At 47.7% G+C, this 13,027-nt stretch overlaps 1 protein-coding gene across 1 annotated transcript in view; it reads left to right on the forward strand.

Moving 5' to 3' along the window:
* The window catches only part of PIDD1 (p53-induced death domain protein 1), an 18,178-nt gene extending 5,431 nt beyond the window's left edge, over nt 1–12,747 (forward strand). Inside the window, exons 5-17 of the mRNA XM_026850185.1 lie at nt 87–290; nt 1,144–1,198; nt 1,403–1,604; nt 2,284–2,412; nt 2,731–2,910; nt 3,790–3,937; nt 4,927–5,062; nt 5,296–5,446; nt 6,977–7,100; nt 8,249–8,367; nt 8,793–8,900; nt 9,795–10,000; nt 10,727–12,747. Of these exons, the coding sequence (XP_026705986.1) occupies nt 87–290; nt 1,144–1,198; nt 1,403–1,604; nt 2,284–2,412; nt 2,731–2,910; nt 3,790–3,937; nt 4,927–5,062; nt 5,296–5,446; nt 6,977–7,100; nt 8,249–8,367; nt 8,793–8,900; nt 9,795–10,000; nt 10,727–10,964 (2,000 nt within the window). The 3' untranslated portion in view covers nt 10,965–12,747. The remainder of the gene's footprint in view (nt 1–86; nt 291–1,143; nt 1,199–1,402; nt 1,605–2,283; nt 2,413–2,730; nt 2,911–3,789; nt 3,938–4,926; nt 5,063–5,295; nt 5,447–6,976; nt 7,101–8,248; nt 8,368–8,792; nt 8,901–9,794; nt 10,001–10,726) is intronic.
* Nucleotides 12,748–13,027: the final 280 nt, after the last annotated feature.

Here is a 13,027-nt window from a genome sequence, read left to right on the forward strand (position 1 = left end):
GTGGGTGGGGTGTGGGGGGTGTTGGAGCTGACGCACAAAGCAATTAACAGCACGGATCGGAGGTCGTTTCTTGTTCTAACCTGCAGCCAATCTGAAGTCTCTGCGGCGGCTGCATCTCCACAGCAATCTCTTGGTGACAGTCCCTGCCTCGCTTGCCAGCCTGCCCGACTTGTCCAGACTTGATCTGCAGAACAATTGCCTCCGTGCTGTCCCCCCCGAGATCCAGACCTTGCCGTTTGTGCACCTCCGAGGCAATCCCTTAGGAGAAACGGAGCCGTCCCCACAGGCTGGTAAATGCAAAGCTTCTGCTGCTGTGGGTTCTGCTCAGCTGTCCCCTCACTCAGCTCAGCAACTCACCGATGGGTTTGGGTTAGAGAGGACAAGCAAGAGGGAATCAGATCAGTATTTATTGGTCTGGAATAATGACGAGGCTGCGGGGATACAGACAGTACTAGTTCTGTTTTTACAAGTCCAAGCCCAGTCTGAAGGGCTCAGTGTTCCCTGGAATTGGGCTTGCTAGGAGAGGTTTTACAGTGGAAGTGAAAATGGGATTCACAGGAAACTGATCAGGAGAGGCCCATAAAGGAGTCCAGCCTTTTTAGCAGAGGTGAGCACCAGTTCTTGGACTTGCTACATGGCCCTAAGGCTGTGGTGGCTTTTGCTAGAAGCACAGAGACCACAGAGGTCATTCTGCTGTGCAGTTACCTCCTACTTTACTGTAGTTCCCAGGCTGCAGAGGAGCAGCTCTTTGTCCAAGATGAAGGTGATTGAGCAGGAATCTGAGCTGGGTTTCCCAATGGTGCTCAACAAGAGCAAGCACTGATTCGCAGGGGTGGCCCCATGCAATCAAACATGACCCTGAGAGCTGCAGAGGTGATAGACTGAAATATTTGGTAAGTCTCCCTGCTTCTGAGTTTTCCTGTGGGAAAATCAGCATTTCCAGTATATCTTGGGACTCCGAGGCCTCTTCCCATCCTCCTGCTGCTGCTTGATCAGAAGCCCACTGCAGTGTGAGCAGTGCTCTTTTAGTGATTTCCATCAGATTAGGATTAAGCCAAATTGAAATGCAAGTTCAGCCTTTCTTGTCTATCCTGATATAAGTAGCCTTTGTCTCCTTCTACCCAAACTTTCTTATTGCCACAGATGAATCCAATGCCAGAGGGCTACGAAGACTCTTCCTTACATCAGGAGAGGACAGGTAAGCCTCTGTTATTAAGAATTTTTATTACAGTTTTGTAACAAGGTGCTAGACAAGATTGGTGCATAGTGGGTATTGCACATGTCTATAGGAGCTTTTGGCCTCAGCAGGCCAGTCAGACACAAGGTAGGAGATTCTTCTGTTGATTTTTGGAGGGCTGAAGTCATTGCACGTTGTCATACATTCATGCATTTCTTCTACAAGCTTTACTGTCACCTCTGAAGGCTGCAGAGTGGCCCTGGCCTGTGGCATCCATTTCTACTTTCCACCGGGGGCTGCCTCTGACCCCCTGCAGATCTACTTCCGAACCCTCGCACCAGACCCTCGGTGGGTAAAGTTGAGGCACCATGATGTCCTGCTAAGTAGAGTCCTGGAGCTGCAGCCTCATGGGCTCAAATTTCAGCAGGTGAGGACACATCCAGGCCACCTCCTGATCAACCTGCCTCGGCAGTAGCTTGGCAGAGTCTTCTGAGAGAGTGTGTTGGGACTTCTGAGACAGTTGCCCCCATCACTACTGCTTTTAAGTTGCTACAGAACTGCCTTCTAAGGAAGCCCCACTGCAAAGAATTGGAAAGGACACAGCCAGCTTCTCTGGCACTGTGCTTGTCTGGCTCCTTTACCTTCCCCACTGCTCCTGCTCAAGCTGAGCTATAACCTTCCTCATTCACAACCCTCCCTCTGTGCTAGAAGATAAGTGCTGTTCCAGCATTTGGCTTTAGCCTGCAAGGAGAAGGGATTCACATCCTTCCCTAAAAGTCTGACTGTATGGTTTTCAATCAAGCTGGTGAGTCATTACACCACCAGCCCTGTCATGGCTGACAGCAGCTCACTGCAAAAGCTGCTTTGCTCTTTCTGCCCACAAGCTGCTGAACTTTCCCTGCTGTCACACTGCATAGCGGACCTGACATCTCCTGTCACCTCCCTGGAGGCTGCAGGACAGAGCAGGTTCCTGTATCTCCTCCTTCACTCCCTGCACACAGGCTGTGCTTCAACCTCCCCCTTCTTGTGTGCACAGGAAGCCACAGAGCAGAGCTAGGCTTGGTTTTATCCTCTGTTGGTGTCTCACGGGAACCCTTTTTTGCCAGGAGGTGCAGATCTGGATGCCATATGCCTCCCCTCAAACCCTTCACCAGCGTGAGGTGGTGGTTCGGACCTTCAGTGGGCAGAGCTGGAGTGATCTGAGAACAGGAGTGGAGCAGAAGAGAAAATCAAAGGTGAGCAGATTGGAATGACGAGTGACACATATTCTTCCTGTTACCCTCTTTGGTTTTGCCCAGCCAAGATAGAGACCATCTGAAACACCTCAGGAGCTGTGTTTTGGCTAGCTGCTATAAAATGTAGTGGATTTCAGCTCCAGGTTTCCTCTCCCATGGAGGTGTGCCTCCTGAAGGTGATGAGCTGCAGCCTGCCATGCTTCATCCCTGTTCTAGGGCTTTCACCTGCTTGGCTGTTACTGGCACTTATTTTCCTGCTTTTATCGTATTATGTTATATGCCTGTTTGTTTTCTCTTCTTCCCTGTCCTCTGTTACAGAAGCATGTGGCTCACTGTAGTGTCCTTCACTTCTCTTGGTTCCTTGTTGTGTCTCGACTTGTGCAAAATGAATGCAAAGTGCCAACAGAGGGGACATTGCTCTTTTCCAGCGTGGATCCAAGCATCAAAGTGACCTTTCCACCTGGAGTCACTGAAGAGACTCGCAGTGTCAAGCTCCAGGTATGTATGCTTTAGAAACCAAGCTTTGGTAAGCCCTAGCACAGCTTTTGTCCCGTGCCATGTAGGGGAGCTGAAGGTGAGATCACAGAATCACAGAATCACCTGGATTGTAAAAGCCCTTGAAGCTCCTCCAGTCCAACCATGAACCTCACCCTGACCATTCCCAACTCCACCAGATCCCTCAGCGCTGGGTCAACCCGACTCTTCAACCCCTCCAGGGATCCCGGGGACTCCCCCCCTGCCCTGGGCAGCCCATTCCAACGCCCAACAGCCCCTTCTGCACAGAAATCCTTCCTCAGAGCCAGCCTGACCCTGCCCTGGTGTAGATGTCTGCCCTAGGGTAGTTGGTGTCTGACGTGGATGCTTCGTGGGCTGACCCGTCTCAGATCACCTTCTGTCTGAGCTTCTCTGCCCGCAGAATGGGCCGTGCTCCACCTGCCCTGTGTGTGGGAGGATCTTGGGGCTCTGCCAGTGCTCCCCCAACCAACCGGCAGGTAGCTGCTGTGGAGGGAACACGATGAGGTTTTTTGCCTCTTGCTCCCCTGCAAAACATACTGAGCATGGCAAGACAGCTCGGTGACTGAGACTGGCGGGGGATGATTTATGTGGGTCTAATTATAAAGCCACCCCACAAAAATGAATCGTTCTGTAGAGTTGCTAGATAGTGCTAAATGCTATTGTAATACCTTGGTGTGCCCCAGCTTGCCAGGTTGAGACCAGTATTAGAGCAGACTTCAGCCAAAGTTCGCTGTGCTTCCATTGCTCAGCAGGCCCTGAGCCAAGTGCAGTGTTTGCCTATTGGGCACTGGGGGCACTGAGCGAGCGGTGTGGGAATGTGGGTGCTGGACTGCGCCACTCACTGTGCTGTCTCACACCCAGGTGCTGCCAGTCTCTGCAGAAGAGATAGAGGAACTCACGGCCGATGCAGGCTGCAGAGCCAGTCCCCTGCTCTGCCTCTCCCAGGACTCCCTGGTGGATTTTCTCAGGCCAGTAAGAATTCAGCTGCCCCTCCCACCTGGGGTCACAGGTCAGTTTATTCTCAAAATTGCAAAAGACAAATGCCATAAAAAAAGCCTACAAATGACAAGCTGGGAATTTCGTTTGCCTTTCCTGTCACTAGTGAAGCTTGCTGCTTCTCCTGCAGGAACAGCAGGGTGTGTCTGCTGAGTGAGTGGTGGTGCAGGTTGGTGAGGTTGAAGGTAATTCAGGTCCAGCAGACCAGCACTGGTCTTCATAGACCAGTAGCACAAGCTGGGAGAGTGGCCTCGGCAAATAGATTTCTCTGCCAAATTCCATGTGTGTTTAGACTGCTGGGTTTGGTGAGACAGGTTGGAGAGGCACTTCTGCCAACTGAGGAGATGCTTTGGGAGAGGGCTTTGATTTGTGATTAGGAGTAGCTTGAAGCAGGTGATGAAGATGCTCCCTCCACGAGTCTGCCTTTGCTCTTACTTCCTTGATCATGAATCAGGTGCTGAGCCACTGCAGTTAAAGGTGTACGACCATACACTAGGCCATTTCCCACTACCATAAACAGCCTTGCCAGGGATTCCTCTGTTTGCATGCTGGGTACTTTGTGTCTCTTAATTTCCTATTTTCTGTCTTTCTTGTGAAGAAGTAACAGCTTTTTGGGTGTGGCTTGGCCTTCATAGTAACACTGCCTGTTACTTGTATGTCTGAAGTGCATCAGGGTTGAAAAGCCTGTGGGATGTACATTTAGAAAGACACAGAACTTAATTAAGAACCCCAGATACTGGTGATGGGAATTGTCTAATGAATCTGTTGGTGAAAAACAGCACACTATCAGTTTAAGTCTGCATATTCTGCCAGAATATTCTGGAAGTATTGGGATATTGCTGCTCTTTGACCAAAGTTCAGTCATTGATGCTGAAGAGAAGGTCATGAGCCTTAATTTGGTGCTTTTATGAAGTGAATCACCCAGAACTGTGGCTGGATTTGTAAAGCTGTGAATGAAGGCTTCTGTTGCATATGGCATCTCTTGATCGCTGTGGTCTTTAGGGCTAAATTTGGATCGGTCGAGGCTGCATCTTCTCCATGGTGACCTGGAGGGCCAAACCTGGGATGACATTACCAGTCAGGTGGTGCTGGAATTCACACATCTTTATGCAGTGTTTGAAGTCACCCACTTCTCCTGGTGAGTGCAGGGTTAGTCCTGATGAAACAATGGGATGTTCCTCTGCCTTGCTTTTCCCACATTCTGACCAGGCGTCATGCCATTAACCCTACCTGTTCCCTTTTCCCTTTGCAAATCAGGCCCAGATTAGGACTCTGTCTCTATACCCATCATATTTTATAGTCTCGTAGGTGTGACATTGGCCTCTCTTCCTAGGCAAGTTCCCTCCTTTTTCTTAATTCCTTATCTGCAAGGTACTGGCTGTGGTACACCACCAAGACCTACATTGGAGGCATTGCCAAGAAAGTCTATGAGCGGCTGCGTATGTACCAGGTGAACTTCATTGCTCTGCAGAGGAAGAAGGACCCCGAGCAAGTCCTGCTACAGTGTGTCCCCAAGCACAAGGTCTGATCTGGGTTGTGTAGCTTTGCTCCTGAGCTTCCCGGGCCATTCTCTGTAGGATGTAAGGGCAGCAGTGCACCAAATGGTGCTGTTCACTGCCCCAGGGTCATGGCTGGGGTATGCTGTCACCACGCTGGGTTGGTGGTGTGATACCAGCTCACTGGGAGCTGGGGAAAGAAGGAAAACTCATTCTATGCACTGGTGGGTGCTGTGCAGTGATTTCCTCCCCTGTGAACCTTGAGGACTGGGCTGCTAAAACCATCTGAGCTGCAGTAATTAGCCATGTGCATGCTGTTAGCGACCAGCAAACATGAGGCAAAACATTGCTGGCTTAAACTTCAGTCAAAGATATTAAAGCTAACACATCACTTGTCTGACATGAGCTGGTAGTGTGGGCAGAAGCACTGCCCTGCTCTTAGCTGACGTGGTTAGAACTGGTGCTCCTGCTGATGTTCCTTGCTGTTTACAGTCCAAGCAGTGGAACAGAACACATGAGCCCTTCTTAATCTGCTTCAGTGCAACATCAGGTTAGTTTATGCTGTTAGTCTGAGCTAATCTGGTTGATTTTGTGCAGAAGGAGATGTGAAGCGCTTGCACATTCTCTTCTGCTGCCTCTGCCCTGGGGCTCTCAGCCCTCAGCAGTGTTGCTTCAGCTGTCAGCAAAGTAAGCGTGCAGCTGTGTTTGTAGAGTGTGTGCCTTGACAGGGAGTGCAGCTCAGCGAGGCGAGGCTTATTTTATCAGACTTCCAGAACTGGGCTGCATAGTCAACTCTCTGCATAACCCTTTGATCTGGTTGCTCCTTCTTTTCTTTATTCATTCTCCTGTATTGAAATGGCCTGTGGGCATAAACATCTGTAAGGAATTTTTATGTCTTGTGTTCTGGGCTAAAATTCTTCCCAGAGGAGGCAGCAATGGCACTCAGAGTGAGATCAGGGCCTGGGGATGTCTCTATTCCTGCCAGAGAGAATGTATACTCTTAGAAATAGAAGAATAGACACTTTGGCTCTAGGATGACTCTTGCAGTGCCTCTGAGACCCCAGGTCTGACAGTGTGATCATAGGCTGCAAAGCCAAAATGAGCTTTCTGCTGCCCTCAGCTGTGTGGGATTGTAGCATGTGGTTTTTTGCAGAGAAAATGTCTTTTAATGGCATACTGTGAGGGGCATAAGCAAGTAAATCCCTCCCTGCCTTTGAAGGTTACTAACCTGTTACAAAGATAAAGACATTGCTGAAAATGCTTTTTTAATGGCAGCTTTGGGATGGCCTATCGTCGTTAGTCCACATAGGCTTTTCTGTTTTTTACTTGAGAAGAGAAACAGGGAAGCCACAAAACTCAGAGCACCTCTTCCTTGTCTGTAGTGAACGTACCTGGGATAGGAGGGGTGGGGGTTTGTTCATTTGTTTACATCCTTTTTATGTAAAATGGACTTTCCCTGTTGAAGGTGAGAGGAGCATCGTGGGCGTAGGGACGTGGGTCAGGGGACAGACGTGCTTCAGACCAAGCATGGGCTCCTGTGTTGTCGCCCTTGTCAGGTTGACCCAGTGCTGAAGAAGCTGCAGGACCGCTATCGAGGACCTGAGCCATCCGACATGGTGGAGATGTTTGAGGGAGAGCAGTTTTTTGCAGCTTTTGAGCATGGCATCAGCATCGATATGGGTATGGTAGTACTGGGCTCCTTTCTGCTCCTACCTTTTGTGCTTCTGCAGCCCCAGGCATGTTTCTGCTGGGGGCTCTACTCCATGGCATGGAGTCTCCATGCTCACATGCTTCTCACAGCAGCCAGCCCATTGACGTTGACTTTGTCACATTCTCTGGTCACCCAACTTTTGTGTCTACTTTTCCCTATGAAAGTGCTGTTTGCAGGCTTTCATTTCCTCTCACGCTGTTGTAGCCTGCAGAGGGAAATAGCCAAGCATTTTTGTTTTATGACTGATCTGCTTCTGCAGCCCTTTTCCTGGCATCTTAGACACCGCACCAGAATGCCCATGGTGATCTAATTAATGTTGCCCATTTCTGAGAGAACACATAGAGAGATATTTTTTTTGAGAATGTATTTTTGAAATAATCCAGTGCAAAGAATTCCCCCTAATGGAATCATTAGAAGGAAAGAGGGAGCAGAACCAAAACTTAAGATGATGTTTTATGCCCCAGTGTGTCTGGACCTGGTACAGCTGCAAACACCCATTTGCTGCAAAACCTGAATGTACAGCTCAGTTTCATTGGTGTAAATTAAGCACAACTCTAGAAAGAATAATAAAATGTGCTGGTCTTTCAGTGGAGTTCACAAGGCCAGAGTCTGTCCCTCTGTCCTGATTTAGGCTGGACTCTAACCTAACTTAATTTCTAGATAATTACGTATATGAGTGTTGTACCTGATTAAATTATTTTCCTTTAGCTCTATTCCTATTTCTGCACCCACTGCAGAAATGGTGAAGAGATGGGTGACCTATTTTTGTGTGTTACAAGATGTTATTGCAGAGGATTCTACCCTCCAAGGGGTAGAATGGACCAAGGATGGGTCTTGACTCCATCAGAACACCTTGCCTTCTGTTCTTGAACTTGATCTCCACCTTGTGGCCATTCTCCTTTTTCACCTGTAGGACTTACTTTCTTCACAGCCAGTGATTTCTGCTTTCCCCTGTCACCCAGCAAGAAAGTCGGGGGTTACAATTCTTTCAGGCATGAGTAGAAGGACTAGATAGTAGCATGGTGACTGCTCGTGGATGATGGGCTGTTGGCCAGACTTGACAAGCTGCACACTTTTCTGCAGCATCAAGTTGAGTGTTTGTGGCTTTTCTGCACAGATCGCCCTGACTGCGTGGATGGACGTCTCTCGTTTATTTTTTACTCCCACTTGAAGAACATGAAGGAAATCTATGTGACCTCCCCTGTAGACAGGAAAGGCCAAGCTGTAAAAGGCCAGGTGAGCAAGCAGTTACACTGACTTTTTGTTTCCTCCTTCATCATCATCATTGCTTTTACAATGCTCCTCATAATAATCTCTGAGTGCTGGGCATGACTCTTCCCCTCCCCCCTTTCCCCTGGCTTTGCATTTCACTGACTAACCCCTGAATAAACAAGAAGAGTGTCTGGAAGGATCACTCATCACTTAGCTCTCTGACTTACATTCCTGCCATTAACTCTTGGGGTGTTGGCAGTGGGTCCAGCCTTTATGGCAGAACCTCAGTGCTCCTCCCTGTTGCACTTAATTGGGAGGCTGTATTTATGGACTGAGGACAGGTGAGAAATGCTGAATTCATTATTTCCCAGACAGAAAAGACATGGTGCAAACAGACTTGGCTGCTGTGCTTCAATCTGAGCCTCGCTGCCTGCTTTCTGTTTGCAAAGGTCTCTTTCTACCGAGGCGCAGTTCCCGAGAGTGTCCCTGAAGATGCCAGAAGGAGGAGGAAAGGACCAGACTCCCTCTGGCTTGCTACTCTGCCCATCAAACTGCCTGTGAGTGGTTTTGTTTTCTACAGAAAAATTAATCTAGATGGGGTAAGAGCACAGCCTTCCTGCTCAGCTAATTTTGTCTTCCTCCATGAGAATAGATGCAATGAATGACTGCAAGAAGTGGCTGCCCAACCATGTCATGGTGGAGATTCCCCACTCCCATGAGCAATTCTGCAAAGAGAAACATGACTAGCTGGGAGTGCTCTCCATCTCCTGCTCATCTTGCCTGTCAAGCACAGGCTTGTTGGAGGGGTGGTCAGAGAGGGTGGATCCTTTGAATGAATGAGGGATGTAGAATAGGAGGAAGCTCACTGTAATTAAGGGAAGTGTGTGTTTTGTTTGTAAATCTCTTAGTCACACAGCTCATGCAGCAGGGCAAAAGAAAGGTCTAGGTTGAGGTAGTTAGGCTGGATTTGAATTACAGGTGTTGAGTGTAAGTATTCTGGTGTGAGCTGCTGGCACTTAAAGGCTAGGCTTTGTGTTACAGTGAGAAAGTTTTGCTTAGGGAATTTAATTGATTTTTGAGAAGCTTAAAACAATAAATACCTTTGTAGGCTGAATGCTTCCCTTCAGATCATGTGCCATGATCTCACATCACCTTCTGACATATGCAACCTGAACGTAATTGCCCTCTTACCACTGAGGAGATGGTTTCTCGTGGGGAGACGGTTCACTGCAAAATGCTCTGTAAAGACAAGACAGGAAATTTGCAGTGTGAGCTCTGACTGTAAGCACAATGATTCTGTGATATTTTTCAGAGGCAGTGAGCATTGCTGGTCATTGGCCGGTGTTAGTGCTCCTTCCTCCCAGTAGGAGTGTGGAGACTGAATGGCCAGACAACATCCTCTACAAAACCAATTTGTTTAGCATGTTGTCGCTCTCTTCTCTGTGACACAGCGATTGAAATCCCGCTGGGGTGAGAACCCCAGTCCTCTGAACGGCTTCTCCTTCCCTCCCTTGAACCTGGGCAACGCCGAGACTGGCTACCTGACCCAGGCCAACCTGCTGAGCATTGCCAGGCGCGTGGGAGCGGACTGGCAGACCCTCGGCCTCCACCTCGGCTTGACCTATCAGCAGATCGAGCGCATAGGGTACAACAACAGGTGAGACAGGGCACAGTGATCAACAGCCACGCATTATATCTGTCCATCTGTCTGTCTGTCTAGCTATCTGCAATGTCACAGCGTAAATTAATGCTTGGCTGGTTGAAAGTTTTCCTACTGGAATTGTTTTGCTGGATAAAAGAGGGGTTGACTAATGGGTCTTCCCAAAACATTACCTTTTTTATGGTAAGATAATTATTTTCTCTTGCCCTTATAAAACAAAGCTTTCTGTTTGAAAAACAAAAGTGGGAAGTAACAAACGTGATGATCTTTGTAGTTCAGATGGGTTGCATTCCTGTTTTGTGCTGTGATCTGGATTCCTGGCCAGACTCCATCTCTGACAATGGGCAGTGGTCTATGGCATTAATTGTGAATATCATCTTTATTCAAAAAGAGCTTGTGGTACATCATGAGACATGCACTCTGACCAAAAAGCCAGCGCCGCAGGAGAGAATGAGACTTGTTAGGACCAAACTACTGTTCCTGTGGGGAATTTACACTCAAGAGCAGAATGCTTTAATTTGACATTTTCATTAGGAAAACATTTCCCAGACAGATTTTAGTGCAGGAACAGCAACTTCTGTATGATGGGTGGGGAAAAGGCAGGCCCATGTGTATGGATAGTTTCTCTGGGGCTCCAGTCTTGGGCTAGGACTCAGGTAATCCTCTTTGGGTTGCTCAGCATGAGAGTGTGTTGGTTACTTCTGTGCTTCCCCCTTTCTTCAGAGAGGATCTTAATAAGCAGATCCTGGACATGCTTTTTTCATGGGCTCAGCAAAACTCAGAGGATCCTGACTGTGTGAGCAAGTTGATTACAGCCATGAAAGAGAGTGGCCGCCAGGACATCGCTGATGAGGTCGAAACCATCATTGAGCTGGGACGGCAGAAATACAGGGAGTCCATCCGCCGCGTGGGCCTGGAGCAGGAGAGCAGCGCTGAGGACTCTGCCATAGCTATGATGTAGCACCTACCAGAAAGAACTGGCTTTCATATGGGGACCCGTTGACTACCCGGAGTGACAATGTCTTGGGGCTGCTCCAGCCTCAAGGGCCAGCCTCTTCCCGAGGAGCCGGACGTTGATTTACTTGCAAGAAGACTACTGAGCTCTCCTGGGTCTGCACTCACATGCCGCTTCTGCCAATCCCAGGTGGTTTTTAGTGTGTGTATGAGTCTTTTCTGTAATTCCACTTCTTGACCTTGAGCTTTAGATTTCAGAAACGTGGAGAAATTCAGAGACTGAAGTGTCTGTCAGATGAGTAGTGGCTAAAGTAGCCTTTAATGAATTAATATTCATGTTACATATATTTATTTATAACTTATTCCTGAAACTGTGTTGGAAACACTGGGTGTGAGCATTTGGGTCTGTTTGTGCTCATGTGCTTGATGGGAAATGAAGGTGCAATCGTCTTATGAAGGCCTGTGGTGTAGCTGTTTTTGTTAATGATGTGTTTTGTTAACCTGAAAACATGAACCATATTTCCCATGAAAATGTTTTCTATTTTCTGCCAAATCTCTTAAAGTTCCCTCAAGCCCAAAACAAAATCTAAGTATTTGTGGGGAAAAGAAAAGAAACTAATTTCTAGCAAAATTGCTCTTGTTTTCGGTTTTGCTCCAAAAGCAATTTTGGAACAAATGAAATTTCACATTGTCCCTGGGCTGCTGCACCTGCCAGGCTTTTTAGATGAGACCTACATGCTGCTGGTCTTTTACAGAGTTCCAGTTTTATTTTACAAATAAGTAAAAATCCATAACCCCGCTGTTCTGGGAGAGACTCTAATTTAAGTGAAAAATATTCCTTGCAGTTTCAAAGGAATATTCCTCACATCCTTCCAGTGAAATATGCCCCCTTATTAGTGAAGGTGTGACCCCTTGTGAAGTCTGCTAAAAGCATGACTTAAATTTGCATTTTAAAAACTGGTCTGACCAGCTGTGAAATAGGCAGTGCTGTGGGATTGGCATGAACTGTGTAGAGCTGAGCTCCCAGTTTTGCAGTCTGAATATCTTGTATAAGGTTGGAAGTATTTATTGCTTTTTAACTGCTCAGACAATGATTACTGAGTTGCCCTTCTCTTCCTGTTCTCCATCTCATGATGGGTCTCAACTAATGACCCACTAATGACAGTGGGAATTTTCAGGCAAGTTTTCTAAAAGACGGTTGTCATCTACATAAATTTAACCCTTTCAAGACAGATTTGGATTCAGCGTAACTCTGTAAGCAATATATAAAGGGCTGTTCTCAGTCTGAAAAACAGAAATCTGTATAAAAATGCCAGGTTGCAACACCCAAAGTCAATGGACAGCTGCAGGTCTCAGAAATCCTGGTGTTTTCTTCCCCCTGTGAAGAACCGTCCGTGGTTTCCCTGATGCCATGTTTCAGACCTGCCATCAGTGCAATTGAAAGAGAGGCATAAAATTGTTCTGCTTTTCTTCCAAAATTCTTTTAAGGCCATACTGTCATCTCAGGCCATGGAGTGATTAGTCCAGAGCACTGGACAAGGACTTGCAGACTTGAGTTGTCACCGTGGGCCTAGGGACTTCCTTCCTCAGATCTGATTTCTTAGGCCATGCTGCCCCTCAGGTCTCATGCTGGGTTCAAGTCAGCAGTTCTTTTTTGAATGTACATTTTCTCTGGTAGCCTGTGTCATATTTCTTGTCTGTAATTTTGATGTATACCAACGAGGTATTTGTTCTTTCCTCCAGTTTTGGAGAGATGCATTTGGGCATATTGCTCTCACTGGAAATAAAATAAACACTTCACTCTCACTGTGTGGTCTGCTAATCCATAAATGCCTCGAGATAGAGCCAGGTCCCTTTAAACCTGCTGGCAGAAAGACACAGGTGAGCTTGGCTGTGCTGCACAGAAGTGGGAGAAAAGCTCCTTTGGGACAGGCTGCAAGTAGCCTGGCTTTGCTGCAGAGGGGCTAAGCCAGGAAACGACACTCAGGGCATGGGTTTGACTCGCTGAGCGTATGACTAGGGCTCGGGTGGAGCAGGGCTAGGGATCAACAAGGCTAGTCTAGAGGGGCC

Source organism: Athene cunicularia, assembly GCF_003259725.1.
Source record: "Athene cunicularia isolate RWA chromosome 5 unlocalized genomic scaffold, athCun1 chr5_part2, whole genome shotgun sequence".
NCBI lineage: Eukaryota > Metazoa > Chordata > Aves > Strigiformes > Strigidae > Athene > Athene cunicularia.